Below are 20,744 nucleotides of genomic sequence, written 5' to 3'. Positions count from 1 at the left end.
TTGGACTTTGTAGCCTTCCACTCTTTTTCCCTCCATGGAGTAGGAAAAAGCAAAGCCAACCCTAAGCAAACTCAGTGTGCTCGCACAGGGAAATGCCTCAGCACGGCGGGTACCACAGCACCTTCTCACCTCTTTGCTTGGAGCTCCGAGCAGCAGCAGGCCCAGGGTGTGCTGCTGGAGCCGGCACGCCGTCTCCACTCGGCCCCCTCACTCTCTTATTGGAAGGCTGCTGAGCTGCTGTTGGTTTCCCTTCCTCCAAGGCCTTGCGTTTACATCCAGCCAGGGTGTTGGAGACAGAGCGGGGGCACACGGCAGGGGAAGGTCTTCCCCCTGTGCTGGGACCTGCTCTTCTAAGAGGACCTCCAGCCTGGTGTGGAGCCTGAGCTGCTGCTCTTTGACATGCTCTCTCAGTATGGACCTGCTGGACCACTTTGACATAGATTTTGTCATTTGGCTCAGCACCAATCTCTGTTAAGAAAGGAAAAATAAGGAGATTTAATGAGAGCCCAACACTACTTTCCGTCTGCAAAACGGGTCACAATACCAGGACATCTCATCTCGAGTGCTCACGGTCATGGATCATAGGATCTTGGCTGGACTGTGGGTTCACATTTCTAATCAGCACAGGAATGCTTACTGTACATGCCAGGGATTAAGACCACAACCAACACACAACGGCCACAGTCCCAGGAAAGGACGGACAGAAAGCCTCACTAGAGAGACAGTGCACCAAACCCAGGTGCCTGCTGTGTGTCCGTACCTCTCTTTGGTGCTGTGCCACACTGGGCGCTTCTGCCTTGCCTTTCTGCAAGGCTGCGCTTTGCTGGAAGGCCGCTCGCATCAGCTTCTGGCAGAAAGGAGACAAGAAAGACATGAAGAGCATCTCTGTGGCGGAAGATTTGAGCACAGCCAACCACAGTCTTCTAATCCTCAAGAGCAGTTTCTTCAGCTTGCCTTTCTGCTGCTACAACATTATGCCGCTTCTGCAGTCAGCACAGCTCGCAAGAGCTTCTTACCTGCGGAGGCTTTGCGTTTCCAGCCTTGCCCAGCACCACTCCATGGACGCGCAGGCTCCGTCCCTACAACAACAGATGGTGTGTTGATTTCACAGACACCAGCAGGCAGCAGAAGCACTGCCCAGTATGCCCACGTCCCCCCAGAAAACAGAAAGAGGCTACTTGGACAGCCCAAACACAAACTGATTGATAGTTCACTTCTCACTGCTCCTTCCTGCACTCCAAATGCATGCTCATTTGACATCCCCTGCAGCGCTGCACCCGCCCAGAAGGAATACTCAAAATTCATTCTTCCACACTTCACGACAGAAGGCCGAAGAAACTCACTTCTGTATGGCATGAAGGACCGTCCGTCCCTGTTGCGTCCCTCTGTGCGCTGGAAGGCGCGGTCGGATCTCTGGCAGCCTGCTGGCTGCTGCTCCCAACCGCGGGGAACCGCGCCGCGCCGCTTCTGAAGAGAGAAAGGAAGAAACGGTGGTGGGAACGGGCAGCCAAGGCTTGCAGAGAGGTTCCAGATCGTGCCAGAGAGGGGATATCAGAGTGCTGAGACACTAACTATCACTAAGGGAAAAGACGGCCTGAGCCACGTCCGCGATGTTAGCCCAGGCTGTCAGCAGTGAGCGCTGAATGCAACCGGTTACTGAGGTCACCAAGGACCAGCAGGGCTCCCCCTGCTCCGTCCCTTCCCCTTGAGAACAAGAGAAAGGAAGAACCAAGCAGAAGAAGCCCAGCCATACCTTGCCACTCAGACGGCAGCAATTGGAACCGCGGTCATCTCCGTGCTGAGACATGGCCGCTGAAGGCTCAGAGGAAGCTGGAGTTCCCAGGCCTCTGTGCACAGGAACTTCCCCGGCCCTTGCAAAGAGCTGGCTTCCCTCTTCCTCCGACTGCCTCGATCCCAAAATCTCCCTTGGGACAGGAACCCTGCAGAGAGTACCAACGAGTGCACACGCGGTGCTTCTGACGGGCTCTCACAGGGTGATCTGTTCCACGGAAGGCCCAGAGCTCAGCCTCGGTGTGCAGCACGCTCACCAGAGCACCAGCTCTGCTCACCAGCTGTGGCGGAAACGCTGCCACCCCAGCAGTGATTGTGACCTCAGCGAGTGCCCGCATCGCTTCCGTGCTTTCATCATAAGTGAAGGAAATGGGCGACTCCCAGATCCACATCTTAGGAAACCACCACCAGGGTCACCCAATGGGGTTATTTGAATAATGGAGAAGTGAAGATGACTCTTGTGCAGCCCATTAAAAACCAGTCAAGACCAGTATGGCCTCCGAGTGGTCAATGGAGTCCCAGGGGAACCCGTAGAAAACAAAACCCAGGGCCTGTGCCAGCATCTGTGTTTGGGGCTTTGAGTCCCAGGGCTGATGTCAGCCTCTCCGGCTGTGGCTTTAAATCCCAGGGCCAGTGCTGGGCTCCCCGCCTGTGTCTGTGGCCTTAGGCCCTTGGCTGCTTCTGGCCTCTCTAGCTGGGGCTGTGGCTTTAAGCCCCTGGACTGGTGCCAGCCTTTCAGGCTGTGGTTTTGGTCCCCAGGATTGGTACCAAATTTGAAGAAACCAACAGGAGGCTCACCCAATGGGTGATCATGGGTGTCACTGGGGTTAGTGGGGGTCAGTGCGGTTAATGGGGTTATTGGAGTCAATGGGGTCATTAGGGTCAATGGGAGTCACTGGCGTCAATGGGGCAAGGGGGGTCACTGCGGTCAATGAAGGTTATTCGTGTCATTGGAGTCAGTGGGGTTACTGGGGTCAGTGTGGGTCATTTGGGTTATTGGGGTCATTGGGGTCTATAAGGCTCCTTTGGGTTAAAGGGGTCAGTGGGGTCAATGGGGATCATTGGGGTCAGTTGGATTATGGGGTTCATGTGAGGTCACTGGGGTCACTGGGTCAAAGGGCTCAGTGGGGTCAGTGGTGCCATTGGCGTTATTGCAGGCTGTCACGGAGTTACCTAGATAGATCTGTGCCCGTGACAGGGGGGCAGTAGGCTTGTGGGCCCCCCTTCCCCCTGACTTCCCGAGAAAAAAACGAAGCGGTGGCAACAATCTAAGAAGGAGAACTTATTTTACTAACTATGATGTTGGGATGCAAGATGACACGATACAATACAATCTAATTGGGAGTAAGTATAATAAACCAAATGAAATGAGGGAGAGAGAGCGAAAGAGCGATAGAGAGGGAGAGAGAGAGAGAGTGAGAGAGTTTCCGAAACCGAAAGCCTAACTTGATGAAGGCGCCTGGCTTGGAAAGCACACCCACTCCTCTCCCGGCAGCAAGCGAAAGTGAAGAAGCAGCGCGCGCAACCAGATGACGTATCTTCCGTGATGTGTCTTCCTTCTGTGACCGTGAGGTCCTCTGGGATACGTAGTTCTTCTCTTTTGTCCATGATGTTATGATGTGGAATACCAATAGCGAAGTTACAAAACCATGACACAGGCCAGAAGGGTTTGGGCTTCCAAGCAATCACCAAGCTTTTGGATGAGCCAGCCCTCTGCTTTTTGTGAGGACAGACCCCAACGAGCCCACAGAACCCAAATAACCTCCTTGACCCCCACAGACAAGTCCTCCTTGGAAAGCCATCTCGGCAAGGGCAGAATAGCGCTGTTCTTGGGCCGCAGCACTCCATGGCCAGGCGCTGCTCAGACGCTGGGGCGGCATTTCCTCCTGGGCACCCACACATGCTGCGATTCCCCTGCAGGTTCCTGCCGGGTTTGTGGCTTCCTGCTGGGGAACTCCTCATCTTCTTCTGTAAGTCGGGCTGCAGGTCCGACCACCTGCAAAGACCGAGGCAAAGCTCTCACTGAGCGCCTCAGCCTTTGCCATGGCTGCCCACTGCCTTTCATCCGAGGGAGCGCTCTCCTCGGCCCGTCTCCTCCTGCCTGTGGAGCTGCAGATGAGGCTGCACGCGTCTTTGCACGTGCACTGCAGTGCAACGGGATGGGGTTGCATGTGTGTGCGTGCATGTGGTTGCACGCAGGGATGGGGCCACACACGCGTGTGTGCTGTGGGCAAACAAACCGCTGTGGTGCTTCAGGGAGAGCCTCACCGCCTTTTTGCTGCTCCCGGCAGCACCTCGCCGCCATTCTTTGCTTCTTGGAACCGCTTCCTGTCGCTGCCGCTGCTTTGGGGGTGTCCGCTCTGCTCCCAGCTCGGTGCAGGCCCGTGCCGGCCTCTCATTGGTCAGCGGCAGCTCGATCCCGCCCTTGCTGGCCTCTCATTGGTCAGAAGCAGCTCTGACCCACCCCCGGTGGCCTCTCATTGGTGATCGGCAGTTCCATCCCGCCACTGCTGGCTCTCATTGGTCAGCAGCAGTTCTAAGCCACCCCCGGTGGCCTCTCATTGGTCAGCGGCAGCTCCATCCCGCCCCTGCTGGCCTCTCATTGGTCAACGGCATTTCTGGCCCGCCCCTGGCCTCTGATTGGTGAGCGGCAGCGCCACCATCTCCAATTGGCTGAGGGGCAGAGCGCACCGTTGGCAACCAGCTTGGAATCGCCCAGCTGTCCCCTCAGACGGCAGCCCGTGGCCGTCCCCTTCGCCGTGGGATGCGGGGATTTGGGGAGGCTGAAGGAGTCGGGGCCCCCACCGCTGTAGCGCTGCTGCCCCCATTAGGGCCTGGAACCCCGAGCCTCCAACACTGCTCACGGTGCCCCCCAAGGCTGAGGTGGTCTGTGGGTGTAGGGACAGTGGGGGAGATGTGGTGGGGATGTGGGAGCTGAGGGGCTTTGGGGGCTATTGGGGGATGTGGGAGGATATGGGGCTGTAGGGTGCTGTGTGGGGATCTCGAGGGATGAGGGGATATTGGTGTGTTTTGGGAATAGAGGGGGATGGAGGGATGTGGGGCCCACAGGGGTTGCTATAGAGGGATGTAGGGCTGTGCGTGGGTTGTAGGAGGAGATGGGGCTGTAGGGGGCTGTGTTGGGAATCCAGGGAGGGTGTGAGGGGCCATGGGGAGGCCAGAGGGAGAAATGGGAATGTAGGGGGTATAGGGTAGGGCTTTGGGGCGACAGGGGGCTGTAGTGGGTTATAGGGGTGGATATTGGGGGATATGGGGCTGTAGTGTTCTGTGGGGGCTATCGGGAGGGATGTGGGGCTATCGGGGGCTATAGGGGGGCTGCAGAGGGATATAGGGCTGTGTGGGGGTTGTTGGAAAATATGAGGCTAGGGTGGCTGTATGGGTGTGTGGGGCTTTAGGGAGCTTAATTGTGTCTCTAGGGGGGCTATGAAGCTCTGGAAAGCTGTGGGGGACTGTAGAAGGGGTATTGGGGTATATGGGAAAAGAGGGGGCTGTGGTTGGGATCTAGGGATCTGTGGGCAGCTATTGGGGGAAATGGGGCTCTACGGTGATGCAGGGTCTTTACAGAGTGTTTTAGGGCTATATGGGGGATATAGGGGGATTTGGTTCTCTAGGGGGCTGTGGGGGTATAGGGGTGGTATGGGTCTGTAGGGGGCTTTGGGAGGAGCTCCACGGTTCTATGAGGGGTCTGTAAGGGCTATAGGTGTGTTCGAGGGGGATATGTGGCTCTGGGGGTTTGTGGCAACATGTGGGAGGGTTGTGGGTGCTAGGGGTTGGGGGGGGCTCTAGGGCAGGATGTTGTGCTGTAGGAGATTGTGGGGGCCTGAGGGAGGATATAGGGTGTCTGTGGGGATATAGGGGAGATATGGAGTCTAGAAGGGTTCTAGGGGGATATGAGGCTGGATATGGGAGAGTGTGGGGGGCTCTGGAGGGAGTCTAGGGCCAGTGTGGGTCTGTGGGGCGCTCTAAGGGGAGATTGGGCTTTAGGGGCTGGGGGACAGTAGGGAGGGTCTTAGGGCTGTAGAGGGGACATGGGGTGCTATGTGGCTGTAGGGAGCAGGGGAATAATATGACACTGTAGGGGGCTATTGGGGGAGCTATATGGTTCTATGGGGAGGCTATAGGAGCTTTATAGGTGGTTATGGGGCTATAGAGAGCTGTGGGTGGTCTGTCGGCGGGTTGTAGTAGGGTAGGAGGCTATAGGGGGCTGTGGAGGGGATATAGGGAGATATGGGGCAATAGTGGGTTTTTAAGGGGTTGTGGCGGGCTGTGGGAGTGTATAGGATGATAGGGGGCCGGGGAGGATTTCTAGAGAGGGATATTATGCTGGAGAAGGTATGGGGGGCTAAAATGGGCCTTTGGGGGTTACAGAGGGGCTGTGGTGGGCTATTGGGGTATATAGGGTGATATAAGGCTATAGGGGGTGTTTGGAGGATGTGGTCCTCTAAGGGGCTGTGTGGGTCCATAGGATGATCTGGAGCTATAGGGTGATCTCTAAAGGGATGTGGGGCTAGAAGGCTCTCCCTTCCTTCCTTTCCCCCCTTCCACAGCAGGGAGGGTGAAATGCTAGTCATGAAATTCAAATTGGAGCTGAAGTTTTCTTGGAATAGAATATGATGCTTTTGTGGTCTTCAATCTGAAACGTGTTTTCTCCTTGGGTTTAAGTAATGTGTTTATTTTTAATGATTATGTTTAATAATCTAATCATGTTTCATAATGTCTTTGGAGAAAGTTTCAGTCTCCAGTCTGCTGATCCGAAAGAAAGAAGGCGGCTTTTGGAGGACTTGATCATCGCGAGTCGAGCTGCTGCTGAACCTCCCCTTCCAACATCCAGCAGGTGAGGACGTTGTGCATCTCAGCCCTCTCTCCCTGCACGGTAGAAGCGATTCTAATCAAACCTCTGAACTCCCAGGTTTGTTCTGCAGGCCCCGATGATGGCACAGGCATGAAAGAGCCCAGAGCTCGTCGCTGGGGAGAGGCTGCGTATGGCGTTGTGAAGGGAGAGATGGAGGAGGGGTTTGAGCAGCGCTGTGCAGGAATGAACGGCTGGTAAGAGAAGAGGTGTGTGTGCTGAGAGCAAGGGCTGTACGGCTCCTCTCTGTGTTCTCACAGGAAGTGCACGGCAGAGCTCCTTGCTCTCTGTTCTTTCTTGCAAGGCTGCGGCGCTTCAAAGTGCGCTGTGGGTGGGCAGCGCGATGACAGCCCAAGGGTGGCACCAGGAGATGCAGCGCAGCCCTCTGCAGCAGCAGGGTGCATTGATTGGTCTTGCTCATTCTTGAAGGAGAAGGTGTGTTTAGCTGCCAACTTTGGTGGCTCCATAGCATGTGCTGAAGGCTTTGGGGCCCTTCCTGTGTTCCTCATGTCCTGAGGCAGTGAAGGACTTCCCTTGCTCTGTAGGAATGGTTCCTGTGCAAGGGCATGGTCGTCTGCCTGTAGCAGATACTGAAGGTTGTGGTTTTGTGACTGCAGTGATGGAGTTGGCTTTAGAATGGCAATTGCACTCTGCTCACGTGCAGCTCTTTCTGACACAGGCAGGATTTGGGCAGCGGTACTGCAGCTCCTCTGGCAGCTTTGCAGCTCAGTTGGGAAGCAGAAGATGTGGATGTGAAAGAAGAAGTCCGTTGCTGGGACGTTCCCCTGTTCTTCCCCCAGCTGTCCCCTTGCCTCAGCCTGGATTCCCCTTGTGTTCCTGTAGGATTCCCTTCCATCCCCCTGGCTGCCCCTTGCTTTCCCCAAGGCTGCCCTTTCCTTTCTCATGACAGCCCACCCATCATTCCCTCAGAGCCCCAATGTCCCTCCAAGTGTTTCCCAGCAAGACCCCTTGAGACACCCTATAGCCCCCCACAGAGCCCTGGAGCCCCTCGAGGACCCCCTCAGACGCAGTACACCTCCCCCGTAGCTGGCCCATACCCACATGGAGCCCCACAGTCCCCAGCAGCACCCCATGTGCCCCACTGGGCTTCCCCGGAATCCTCCTATTTCCTCCCTCAGACCTCCTTTACACCTCCAAGATCCCCCCTGGGAACTCGCTGACCCCCATGTTCTTTGACAGTACCTCCATCACCATCCAGTGAACCCCATAGCCCACCTTTGGCCTCTCCTCCCCCTGACCTGCCTCCAGATCCTTGTACAACCTCACAGTGCTGTGGCATGGATGGCTTCTGCAGGTGAGGAATGGGGAGCTGGAGAAGGTGTAAGGCACAGATGTGGGTGAAAGTGAAGTGGTTGGCCCTGGGGATACTGGGGAACACAGATCAGAACATGGGAGGATTTGGGGAGGATAAGGGGATGTGGACCACAGCCTACAGGAGCAGAGTGCTTCTCAGGAGGAGGCAAGGTGTGAGTTACAGGTGGGACTTGTGTGTGCGGGGACGTGGGGTGGCATGGGTACGTGGGGAGTCTGGGGGCTCGTGGGGAGCGGTTTGGGGTCAGAATGGAGGATGTGGGGTGGTGTTGGCGTGCATTCATTGATTTCTTCCTGAGAGGGGATTGGGGTTCCCTGTGGCCCAAAGGTGGAGCCCTCATCGGTAACCGCACATGAGCCCAGAACCCCATATAACTCCACGTGACCCAAGGCTCCACATATCCCATAACCTTGTGAGCACAGTAAGCCCATATGAGGCTGTGGGCAGGGATGGGTCTGTTCCTGGCTTGTTCAGGGGGTACTATAAGGTGGCTCTGGGGCCGCTGTAGGTCAGCAGCCTGTATATTCCCCTGATGCTCATCTTGCCCTCATCTTGGGGGGCAAAATGGAGGTCAAGGGGTTTGTTGGGGGCTAAGGAAGAGGTTCCATGAGTGTATCCCATAGCTGCCCAGAGCATCCCCAGAGCCATCCTAGAGGAGCAGTTCCAGAGCAGCCCCATCATTGCCCATAGCTCGTAGCCAGCAGCAGTTCCACCAGCAGCAGTGTGTTGGGTAAAGACAGCTCCTAAGTGTGGCTCTGCTGCAAGGCTGCCCCAAAGTGCTCCTGAAGCCCTCCCATAGGCGTCTTTTAACTGTCCCACAACCCTGTGAGGCTTCCCCACATCCCAGCACATCCAAAAACGTGCCTGTGGGGTGTGCGAGAAACGCTCACATCCCTGATGTTCCACCAGGCACAGCTCTCAGTGCAGCAGCAAAGCTCATTCCTGATTGCTGTGGCATTACTGCACTCTCTTCTGTGAGCTCCTTCTGCTCCTGTAGCTCTCCTCCCATGGCACCCACTGCTCTCCTTCCCCCTTGGCTGGGCACTGCAGGCTCACAGTCTCCACCACGCATCCGCTGTGCAGTTTTTCCAGGTGTCGTCTATGGCCAACGTGTTCCTTTCGGGCTGATTGTGTGCTTTTCTATGCAGACAGGCAGGCAGGATTTCTTGCAGCTGTTGCACGTGCTGGGTCTCATGCTCCGTCCTGCGGCTGTGCCTTATCTCGTGTGCACTCTCCACCTCCCCCTGGTCAGAACGTCCTGGCCCTGCTGTGCTCTGCTCAGCATCTGTCTGCTGAACGACGACACAGCTGTCACACTGAGCCTGCCTTGTGCTATCCCTGCAGATGTTCGGTGATTTCCTCTGCCACTCTCCCACCCGTAACCGCCCGGGTGCTTTCCAGCAGCACACAGCTGGCACACAGAGCCATGCTGACCACGGCAGGGTGCAGCTTCTTGTTGCAGTCCCGTAGCGGTGGGTGGCCGTGCCAAAGGGGGATCCCACCGCTGCTGCTCTCCATCCTTCTGCGCTCGTTCTGCACCACCGTGCATTCCATGCTTCCTCCTCATGCTGCGCTGCCCATTTCTCGGGGTCGTTGCAGCAGCTGCTGCAAGTGCTGATGTTGGAGCAGTTTCTTCCCCACCGCGAGATCCCTTCCAAGAGGCACTGCCCCTACTGCTGCAACGGCCCCAGTCTGGGACGCCTTTTTGTAAGGAGTTGTGTTTTTTGTTCTGCAGCTGACTTGGATTTCTTCTCCCACTGTCCCGTGAAGGAGTTGATTTGCTTCAGTCCATCCCTGTTCCATTCCTGGCTCGGGTATCCCTCGTGGCCATGCAGCACCGCAGCAGCAAAGCTCCAATCCCTTCCCCGGTCTCAGTGGGTTCAGTTTGTTCTGTTCTCATCCACTTACAGAAACAGAAGCTACCAACCCACCAAACCCTGCGACAGGTATTTCCCTACAGAAGCATTCATGTCCTTCTGCTGGCCCCTTTGGCCAGCTCCCAGCTCTCCAAACTGAGGCGTACGGCTGCAGCCCACCCCATGGCTTCTCTGGGGCAGCTGTGGGGCAGCCCCACCCTGAGGAGGAGATGCCTTTTCCTAGCATGCAGCTGGTTCTATGGCCACATGGGGTGAGGACGTGGGGTCGTGGGTCACATAGGAGTCCTGCAGGGTCACAGAGTTACGGGGTGATGTGGGGCTATGGGGTCAGATGGGGTTCTGAATCACAGTGATAGGGTCAGATTGGATGGCAGGGACAGATGGGGTGACATGGAGTTATGGATCACATGGGTTGTATGGTCGGGGTGAGGTGGGGGCAAGGATCCCAGATTTATGGGCCACATGGCGTCAGTTCGCAGCATGATGGGGGCAGGAAGAGTCAGGGAGTCACAGGGTCATGTGGGGGTATGGTTCCCATCAGGGCTGTGGGTCACGTGCAGCCATGGGGTCACGCACATACAGGGCGATGAGATCATCTTGGGTTATGGCTCATGTGGGGTAACGGCTCAGGGCCCCACCTTTGGGCCACAGGGACGCCCAGTCCCCTCTCAGGATGAAATGAAACCACTGCAAACTCTGCCCACCCCACCCCCCTTTTTACCTCAAACCGCTCCCCACATCCTCCCATATTCTCTACGTCCCCATACTAGCCCATGCCCCTGTGTCCCACCTGCAGCCTACGTCTTGTTTTCTCCTGAACAGCATTCTGCTCCTGCAGCCTGTGTTCCCACATCCCTTAATGTCCCTATATCCTCCAAACACACCCCCAGAGAGCCCTATAGCTCCTCAAGGACCTTCTCAGACTCAGCACATTTCCCCCACAGACAAGCTGGGCCATCACAGGCTTCTGCAGTCCCCAGCAGAAGCACACATCCCCCTCTGAGCTCACAGTGAACCCCCTTGTTTTCTTCCTCAGACCTCCCTTACACCCTCAGTCCTCTCCTGGGTCCTCAGAGTTCCACAGTCCGTGACAGGACCCCCATTACCATCCCAGGATCCCCATATCCCACCGACGAGGAACCCCACAGCAAAACACATCTCAGGATGGGGCTCCAGTGGTACACCAATGCATTCATTAAAGAGAGGAGAATGAATGAGCGTAAAGGGGGGCCTTTCCTCCTGATGTTGCCCACCGCCTGTGTGTTGGCTGTGCCATGCCAGCAGCATTTTGTCCTCGAGCTGTGAGTGCAGGTATGCGTGCATACGGGGGTGTGCAGAGATGGTGCTGAACATCAGAGCGTGCATTGCGCTTGGCTGTGTGCACAGTGCTTGCAGGTGAAAGTTTTGCATCTGTGTGCATGCACATGGCAGTGTGCAAGAATGGAGCAGTGCTCGAGTCTTCGTGCGCGTGGGTGTGCAGAGGGATGGGGTGCACGCATGTGAACACAGCGCCAATGGGATGCACTGCAAAGGAAACAGCTCCATCCCAGCCACAACAGTGACAGGCAGGCAGGCACTGGGGAGGGCTGCACGGCAGAGGGACGCCCTCTGAGTGCCACAACCTGGAGCGCTGTCTGCAAGCAGAACAGTGCCGGGATGGCAGCCTGGTGGTCCTAAGCTGAAGAGATGCTGCTCTGGACCAACAGCCTGTCATTTTTTTCAGAAAACGCCGTCCTTTTGCTGAACTTTGCTCATTACATACTTGTCATTAAGGAAAAAATGCTTGGTGCTGCCCTGGGAAACTCGGCAATCTCCACAGCATTGCTCTCCAAGTTAGCACGCTCATGGCCAGGCTGTGTTCCCTGCAGCTCTTTGCACGTGCTTTGCAGACAGTCTGTCTGTGGGCAGTGCAAAGGACTGCTGCCTCCGTTGCATCACTGGACGGCAGCATTCGCTGACGGAGCTGTGGCAGTTCTGAGCGAGCGCCGCGAGACCAATAACGAGGAGGTGGTGCAGCAGCTCTCCGAGTGCCGCTGGACAAATCAGGCCGTGCGCTCTCTGTGAATCTATAAATTTGACTGGTGTTTATTGACTACGTTTGAAGGTGGAGTGCTGAGATGGGCGGCACTCAGCGCTGCCCTGTAACGCCGCGCACTGCAGAAGCTGCTGCCTGCTGACGCTTCTCCTCTCAGTCCTTCAGCTGCAGCTTCTGCATCATCTCCACAAGGCTGTCCACTGCGGAGGCCTGGGAAGAAACGGAGCGAGGGTAGAAACAGGACACCACTTCCCTCGGGATTTTACAGTCTCTTCCTTTCATGTGTGACAGACAGAGGCCCTGAGAACAACAAGAGCCGTGTCTGTGTTCACCAAGGACTCACCTCTGCACGTGCAGCAGCAGCTCTGAGGGCAGCCTTCTTCAGCTCCACTCTCCTCTCTTTTCGTTGTCGTCTTCTTTCTGTAAGGCAAGAAAAAGAGATGAATTCATTTTGTCTACAGTGAAATGGCAGAAACATACATGCCGTACAAGCATAAGGCAGCAAAAAGACGGAGGAAATGGGACTAGGAAGCCTCCCAGTGAATGACATTTCCAGGAGGCGTGCAGAAGACTGCCATAGAGTTAACGGGAAGAGACAGGCTTACACGTTCGGGCACCTCACTGCCTTTGGACTTTGTAGCCTTCCACTCTTTTCCCCTCCACAGAGAAGGAAAAAGCAAAGCCAACCCTAAGCAAACTCAGTGTGCTCGCACAGGGAAGCGCCTCAGCACGGCGGGTACCACAGCACCTTCTCACCTCTTTGCTTGGAGATCCGAGCAGCAGCAGGCCCAGGGTGTGCTGCTGGAGCCGGCACACAGTCTCCACTCGGCCCCCTCACTCTCTTATTGGAAGGCAGCTGTTCTGCTGTTGGTTTCCCTTCCTCCAAGGCCTTGCGTTTACATCCAGCCTGGGTGTTGGAGACAGAGCGGGGGCACACGGCAGGGGAAGGTCTTCCCCCTGTGCTGGGACCTGCTCTTCTAGGGAGACCTCCAGCCTGCAGAGGAGCTTGAGCTGCTGCCTGTTGAGAAGCTCTCTCAGTATGGACCTGCTGGACCACTTTGACATAGATTTTGGCATTTGGCTCAGCACCAATCTCTGTTAAGAAAGCAAAAACAAGGAGATTTAATGAGAGCCCAACACTACTTTCAGTCAGCAAAACGGGTCACAATCCTGGGACATCTCATCTCGAGTGCTCACGGTCATGGATCATAGGATCTCGGCTGAACTGTGGGGTCACATTTCTAAGCAGCACAGGAATACTAAATGTAAATGCAGGGATTAAGACCACAACCAACACACAACGTCCACAGTCCCAGGAAAGGACGGACAGAAAGTTTCACTAGAGAGACAGTGCACCAAGCCCAGGTGCCTGCTGTGTGTCTGTACCGCTCTTGGGTGCTGTGCCACACTGGGCGCTTCTGCCTTGCCTTTCTGCAAGGCTGCGCTTTGCTGGAAGGCCGCTCGCATCAGCTTCTGGCAGAAAGGAGACAAGAAAGACATGAAGAGCATCTCTGTGGCCGAAGATTTGAGCACAGCCAACCACAAACTTCTGGTCTGCAAGAGCAGTTTCTTCAGCTTGCCTTTCAGCTGTTACAACATTATGCCAACTCTGCAGTCAGCACAAATCTGCAGTGCCCTTTCCTCTCCACTCCATCGCACACTCTGCCATCCATGCTGCCCTGTTTAGAGGCACTTGCCCACAGCACAGCTCACAAGAGCTTCTTACCTGCGGAGGCTTTGCGTTTCCAGCCTTGCCCAGCACCACTCCATGGACGCGCAGGCTCCATCCCTACAACAACAGATGGTGTGTTGATTTCACAGACACCAGCAGGCAGCAGAAGTACTGCCCAGTATGCCCACGTCCCCCCAGAAAACAGAAAGAGGCTACTTGGACAGCCCAAACACAAACTGATTGATAGTTCACTTCTCACTGCTCCTTCCTGCACTCCAAATGCATGCTCATTTGACATCCCCTGAAGCGCTGCACCCGCCCAGAACGAATACTCAAAATTCATTCCTCCACACTTCATGACAGAGGGCCGAAGAAACTCACTTCTGTATGGCATGAAGGACCGTCCGTCCCTGTTGCGTCCCTCTGTGCGCTGGAAGGCACGGTCGGATCTCTGGCAGCCTGCTGGCTGCTGCTCCCAACCGCGGGGAACCGCGCCGCGCCGCTTCTGAAGAGAGAAAGGAAGAAACGGTGGTGGGAACGGGCAGCCAAGGCTTGCAGAGAGGTTCCAGATCGTGCCAGAGAGGGGATATCAGAGTGCTGAGACACTGATTATCACTAAGGGAAAAGACGGCCTGAGCCACGTCCGCGATGTTAGCCCAGGCTGTCAGCAGTGAGCGCTGAATGCAACCGGTTACTGAGGTCACCAAGGACCAGCAGGGCTCCCCCTGCTCCGTCCCTTCCCCTTGAGAACAAGAGAAAGGAAGAACCAAGCAGAAGAAGCCCAGCCATACCTTGCCACTCAGACGGCAGCAATTGGAACCGCGGTCATCTCCGTGCTGAGACATGGCCGCTGAAGGCTCAGAGGAAGCTGAAGTTCCCAGGCCTCTGTGCACAGGAACTTCCCCGGCCCTTGCAAAGAGCTGGCTTCCCTCTTCCTCCGACTGCCTCGATCCCAAAATCTCCCTTGGGACAGGAACCCTGCAGAGAGTACCGACGAGTGCACACGCGGTGCTTCTGACGGGCTCTCACAGGGTGATCTGTTCCACGGAAGGCCCAGAGCTCAGCCTCGGTGTGCAGCACGCTCACCAGAGCACCAGCTCTGCTCACCAGCTGTGGTGGAAACGCTGCCACCCCAGCAGTGATTGTGACCTCAGCGAGTGCCCGCATCGCTTCCGTGCTTTCATCATAAGCGAAGGAAATGGACGACTCCCTGATCCACATCTTAGGAAATCACCACCAGGGTCACCTAGTGGGGTTATTTGAATAATGGAGAAGTGAAGATGACTCTTGTGCAGCCCAATAAAAAACAGTCAAGACCAGTATGGCCTCCGAGTGGTCATTGGAGTCCCAGGGGAACCCATAGAAAACAAAACCCAGGGCCTGTGACAGCATCTGTGTTTGGGGCTTTGAGTCCCAGGGCTGATGTCAGCCTCTCCGGCTGTGGCTTTAAGTCCCAGGGCCAGTGCTGGGCTCCCCGCCTGTGTCTGTGGCCTTAGGCCCTTTGCTGCTTCTGGCCTCTCTAGCTGGGGCTGTGGTTTTACGTCCCTGGACTGGTTCCAGCCTTTCAGGCTGTAGTTTTGGTCACCAGGACTTTTACCAAATTTGAAGAAACCAACAGGAGGCTCACCCAATGGGGTTCTGTGAAGCATCAGAAGAGAGAAATACACACGATAATTGTGTAGCCAGGCTGGGTCACCCTCTCGCTCTGGCGCTGCATGACTGGAAGCAGGAGTCGTTTCCCCCAGGCTGCATCCAGACTGGGGTCATTGGAGACAATGGGTCTATGGGGTCTATGGGGACATTGGAGTCAATGGGGTCATAGGGGTCTAGGGGGTCATTGGGGTCAATATGGTCACTTGGGTCAGTAGGGGTCACTGGGGTCAATGGGGGTCATTGAGGACATTGGTGTCAGTGAAGTCATTGGGATCAATGGGGTCAATGGAGTGAATGGGGTTAATGGGGTCAGTGAGGGTTATTGGAGACAATTGGGTCATTGGGGTTATTGGGGTCAATGGCGTCAATGGGGTCATGTGGGATTAATGGGGTCTGTGGTGTCAATGGGGTTACTGCGGTCAATGGGATCATGTGGGGTTAATGGGGTCAGTGAGGTAAATGTGTTGTTGGGGTCATATGGGGTCATGGGTATTATTAGAAACATGGGCATTGGTGGGGTCAATGGGGTCACTGGGGTCCTTGGGGTCATTGGGTACATGTGGGATCATTTAGATCATTGGGGACAGGGGGGTTATGGGATTCATGTGAGGTCACTGGGGTCACTGGGTCAAAGGCGTCAGTGGGGTCAGTGGGGTCAATGGGGTTTTTGCAGGCCAGAAGGGTTTGGGCTTCCAAGCAATCACCAAGCTTTTGGATGAGCCAGCCCTCTGCTTTTTGTGAGGACAGACCCCAACGAGCCCACATAACCCGAATAACCTCCTTGACCCCCACAGACAAGTCCTCCTTGGAAAGCCATCTCGGCAAGGGCAGAATAGCGCTGTTCTTGGGCCGCAGCACTCCATGGCCAGGCGCTGCTCAGACGCTGGGGCTGCATTTCCTCCTGGGCACCCACACATGCTGCGATTCCCCTGCAGGCTCCTGCCGGGTTTGTGGCTTCCTGCTGGGGAACTCCTCACCTTCTTCTGCGACTGCCCCCCAACGTCACTACTGCCTCCTCTGGTGCCGTACTGGCAGATGCCTCAGCGTTCATGAGCCTGGACTTCCTGCCTCCCATCAGCAGCTGCTCCTTCATTCATACTGCAATACCATCCACTTCCAGCACCAGCAGAGCTGCAAGGCAGAGATGGGAAACGTGGGATTAATGCAAACGCAGAAGCCCAAGGCTGTCCCACCACCACGTATTGCAGCCTTGCAGCCCTGCTTTGCAAGGTCTCCACTCTGCTCCCATCTCAGCGATGGGCCGTGCCGGCCTCTTATTGGTCACTGGGAGCTCCGTCCCACTCCCGCTTGCTTCTCATTGGTCAGCAGCAGCTCCATCCCGCCTCCGTTGGTTTCTCATTGGTCAGATGCGGCTCTATCCCACCCCTGGTTGCCTTTGATTGGTCATCGACTACTTCGGCCCACCCCCAGTAGTTTCACATTGCTCAGCGACAGCTTTGTCCCCCGTCCAGCCTCTCATTGGTCAGAGGTAGCTCTGGACCCTCTCTGGCCTCTCATTGGTTAGCAGCATCTCCATCCCGCACCCAGTGGCCACTGATTGGTCAGCGGCAGCTCCAGCCCGCCCCCGGTGGCCTCTCATTGGTCAGATGTAGCTCTGTCCCACCCCTCTGGACTCTCATTGGTCAGTGGCAGCTCCATCCTATCCCCACAGCCCCCTTATTTATCATTCTCTGCTTCTTGGAGCCTTTTCCCGCTGCTGCCGCTGCTTTGGGGGAGGGTCCGCTCTGCTCCCAGCTCAACATTGGTCAGTGCCGACCTCTGATTGGTCAGCGAGAGCTCAGTCCCGCTCCCAGTGGACACTGCATGGTCAGCAGCAGCTCCGAACTGCCCCCATTAGCCTCTCATTGGTCAAATGCAGCTCCATCCCTCCCCCCGTTGTTTCTCATTGGTCAACAGCAGCTCCGTCCCACTCCCGTCCAGCCTGTCATTGGTCAGCGGCAGCTCTGACCCATGCCAGCCTCTGATTGGTCAGCAGCAGCTCTGACCCACCCCTGGTGGACTCTCATTGGTGATTGTCAGCTCCATCCCGCCCCTGCTGGCTCTGATTGGTCAGCAGCAGCTCTGACCCGCCCCTGCTGGCCTCTCATTGGTCAACGGCATTTCCAGCCCTCCCCTTGTCTCTGATTGGTTAGCAGAAGCGCCGCCGGCTCCAATTGGCTGAGGGGCAGTGTGCGCCGTTGGCAACCGGCTCGGAATCGCCCAGCTGTCCCCTCAGACGGCAGCCCGTGGCCGTCCCCTTCGCCGTGGGATGCGGGGATTTGGGGCGGCTGAAGGAGTTGGGGCGGCTGAAGGAGTCGGGGCCCCCAGCACTGTAGCGCTGCTGCCCTCACAGGGGCCGGGCCCCCCCCGAGCCTCCAGTGCTTGTTGAGGTGCCTCCCGGGGCTGAGGTGGTCTGTGGGTGTAGGGGCAGTGGGGGAGATGTGGTGGCAGTGTAAGAGCTGAGGGGCTTTGGGGGCTCTTGGGGGATGTGGGAGGATATGGGTCTGTAATGTGCTGTGTGGGGATCTCGAGGGATGAGGGGATATTGGTGTGTTTTGGGAATAGAGGGGGATGGAGGGATGTGGGGCCCACAGGGGTTGCTATAGAGGGATGTAGGGCTGTGCGTGGGTTGTAGGAGGAGATGGGGCTGTAGGGGGCTGTGTTGGGGATCCAGGGAGGGTGTGAGGGGCCATGGGGAGGCCAGAGGGAGAAATGGGACTGTATGGGGTATAGGGTAGGGCTTTGGGGCGACAGGGGGCTGTAGTGGGTTACAGGGGTGGATATTGGGGGATATGGGGCTGTAGTGGTCTGTGGGGGCTATCGGGAGGGTTGTGGGGCTATCTGGGGCTTCAGTGGGGGCCGTAGGGGGATATAGGGCTGTGCGGGGGTTGTTGGAAAATATGAGGCTAGGGTGGCTGTATGGGTGTGTGGGGCTTTAAGGAGCTTAATTGTGTCTCTAGGGGGGCTATGGGGCTCTGGAAAGCTGTGGGGGACTGTAGAAGGGGTATTGGGGTATATGGGAAAAGAGGGGGATGCGGTTGGAATCTAGGGATCTGTGGGCAGCTATTGGGGGATATGGGGCTCTAGGGTGCTGCAGAGTCTTTAGGGAGTGTTTTAGGGCTATATGGGGGATATAGGGGGATTTGGTTCTCTAGGGGGCTGTGGGGGTATAGGGGTGATATGGGTCTGTAGGGGGCTTTGGGAGGAGCTCCACGGTTCTATGAGGGGTCTGTAAGGGCTATAGGTGTGTTCGAGGGGGATATGTGGCTTTAGGGGTTTGTGGCAACATGTGGGAGGGTTGAGGGTGCTAGGGGTTGGGGGGGGCTCTAGGGAAGGATGTTGTGCTGTAGGAGATTGTGGGGGCCTGAGGGAGGATATAGGGTGTCTGTGGGGATATAGGGGAGATATGGAGTCTAGAAGGGTTCTAGGGGGATATGAGGCTGGATATGGGAGAGTGTGGGGGGCTCTGGAGGGAGTCTAGGGCCAGTGTGGGTCTGTGGGGAGCTATAAGGGGAGATTGGGCTTTAGGGGCTGGGGGACTGTAGGGAGGGTCTTTGGGCTGTAGAGGGGACATGGGGTGCTATGTGGCTGTAGGGAGCAGGGGAATATTATGACGCTGTAGGGGGCTATTGGGAAAGCTATATGGTTCTATGGGGAGGCTATAGGAGCTTTATAGGTGGTTATGGGGCTTTAGGGAGCTGTGGGTGGTCTGTAGGAGGGTTCTAGTAGGGTAGGAGGCTATAGGGGGCTGTGGAGGGGATATAGGGAGATATGGGGCAATAGTGGGTTTTTAGGGGGTTGTGGCGGGCTGTAAGAGTGTATAGGATGATAGGGGGCCAGGGGGGGTCTCTAGAGAGGGATGTTATGCTGGAGAAGGTATGGGAGGCTAAAATGGGCCTTTGGGGGTTACAGAGGGGCTGTGGTGGGCTATTTGGGGATATAGGGAGATATAAGGCTATAGGGGGTGTTTGGAGGATGTGGTCCTCTAAGGGGCTGTGTGGGTCCATAGGATGATCTGGAGCTATAGGGTGATCTCTAAAGGGATGTGGGGCTAGAAGGCTCTCCCTTCCTTCTTTCCCCCCTTTCCACAGCAGGGAGGGTGAAATGCTAGTCATGAAATTGAAACTGGAACTGAAGTTGTCTTGCAATAGAATATGATGCTTTTGTGGTCTTCAATCTGAAACGTGTTTTCTCCTTGGGCTTTAGGATATGTGTTTATTTTTAATGATTATGTTTAATAATCTAATCATGTTTCATAATGCCTTTTGAAAAGGTTTCAGTCTCCATTCTGCTGATCCGAAAGAAAGAAGGCGGCTTTTGGAGGACTTGATCATCGCGAGTCGAGCTGCTGCTGAACCTCCCCTTCCAACATCCAGCAGGTGAGGACGCTGTGCATCTCAGCCCTCCCTCCCTGCACGGTAGCAGCGATTCTAATCAAACCTCTGAACTCCCAGGTTTGTTCTGCAGGCCCCGATGATGGCACAGGCATGAAAGAGCCCAGAGCTCGTCGCTGGGGAGAGGCTGCGTATGGCGTTGTGAAGGGAGAGATGGAGGAGGGGTTTGAGCAGCGCTGTGCAGGAATGAACGGCTGGTAAGAGAAGAGGTGTGTGTGCTGAGAGCAAGGGCTGTACGGCTCCTCTCTGTGTTCTCACAGCAAGTGCACGGCAGAGCTCCTTGCTCTCTGTTCTTTCTTGCAAGGCTGCGGCGCTTCAAAGTGCGCTGTGGGTGGGCAGCGCGATGACAGCCCAAGGGTGGCACCAGGAGATGCAGCGCAGCCCTCTGCAGCAGCACGGTGCATTGATTGGTCTTGCTCATTCTTGAAGGAGAAGGTGTGTTTAGCTTCCAACTTTGGTGGCTCCATGGCATGTGCTGAAGGCTTTGGGGCCCTTCCTGTGTTCCTCACGTCCTGAGGCAGTGAAGGACTTCGCGTGCTCTGTAGGAATGGTTCCTGTGCAAGGACATGGTCGTCTGCCTGTAGCAGATACTGAAGGTTGTGGTTTTGTGACTGCAGTGATGGAGTTGGCTTTAGAATGGCAATTGCACTCTGCTCACGTGCAGCTCTTTCTGACACAGGCAGGAGTCGGGCAGCGGTACTGCAGCTCCTCTGGCAGCTTTGCAGCACAGCTGGGAAGCAGAAGATGTGGATGTGAAAGAAGAAGTCCGTTGCTGGGACGTTCCCCTGTTCTTCCCCCAGCTGTCCCCTTGCCTCAGCCTGGATTCCCCTTGCGTTCCTGTAGGATTCCCTTCCATCCCCCTGGCTGCCCCTTGCATTCCCCAAGGTTGCCCTTTCCTTTCTCATGTCAGCCCACCCATCATTCCCTCAGAGCCCCAATATCCCTCCCAGTGTTTCCCAGCAAGACCCTAGAGACACCCTGTAGCCACCCACAGAGCCCTGGAGCCCCTCAAGAACCCCCTCAGACCCAGTACACCTCCCCCGTAGCTGGCCCATAGCCACATGGAGCCCCACAGTCCCCAGCAGCACCCTATGTACCCTACTGAGCTGCCACAGAACACCC

General features: G+C 56.2%; 1 protein-coding gene and 2 long non-coding RNA genes across 12 annotated transcripts in view; 2 read left to right on the top strand and 1 right to left on the bottom strand.

Annotated features, from left to right (window-relative positions):
- Positions 1–97: 97 nt before the first annotated feature.
- LOC121107029 (zinc finger CCCH domain-containing protein 11A-like) lies at positions 98–1,588 on the bottom strand. The gene is made up of 4 exons (XM_040649103.1): positions 1,344–1,588; positions 1,017–1,079; positions 761–847; positions 98–468 (listed from the first exon to the last, which is right to left on the bottom strand). The coding sequence occupies exons 1-4, from the start codon at positions 1,354–1,356 to the stop codon at positions 98–100; spliced, it is 534 nt and encodes a 177-aa protein (XP_040505037.1). The 5' UTR covers positions 1,357–1,588.
- Positions 1,589–4,498: 2,910 nt separating this feature from the next.
- Positions 4,499–14,894, top strand: LOC121107074. Of its 6 annotated transcripts, XR_005840482.2 has the most exons (5): positions 4,499–4,674; positions 6,539–6,643; positions 6,719–6,867; positions 7,338–7,497; positions 7,859–7,927. It is a non-coding gene; the product is annotated as an uncharacterized LOC121107074 (long non-coding RNA). The 6 variants fall into 6 exon arrangements; XR_005840483.2 differs by lacking the exons at positions 7,338–7,497; positions 7,859–7,927 and adding an exon at positions 11,592–14,894; XR_005840481.2 differs by having other exon boundaries at positions 6,719–6,855; positions 7,338–7,925.
- A 2,546-nt stretch (positions 14,895–17,440) lies between these two features.
- The window catches only part of LOC112531469, a 73,256-nt gene continuing 69,952 nt past the window's right edge, over positions 17,441–20,744 (top strand). For 4 of the 5 annotated variants that reach the window (XR_005840460.2, XR_005840459.2, XR_005840457.2 and 1 more), the window contains exons 1-3: positions 17,441–17,618; positions 19,502–19,607; positions 19,683–19,831. This is a non-coding gene — a long non-coding RNA (uncharacterized LOC112531469). The remainder of the gene's footprint in view (positions 17,619–19,501; positions 19,608–19,682; positions 19,832–20,744) is intronic. The other variant, XR_005840458.2, reaches the window with a different exon arrangement.

This window comes from Gallus gallus, chromosome 17, assembly GCF_016699485.2.
Source record: "Gallus gallus isolate bGalGal1 chromosome 17, bGalGal1.mat.broiler.GRCg7b, whole genome shotgun sequence".
Lineage (NCBI taxonomy): Eukaryota > Metazoa > Chordata > Aves > Galliformes > Phasianidae > Gallus > Gallus gallus.
Note: the sequence above shows the minus strand (reverse complement) of the source record. Positions and strands in the feature narration are given on the sequence as shown.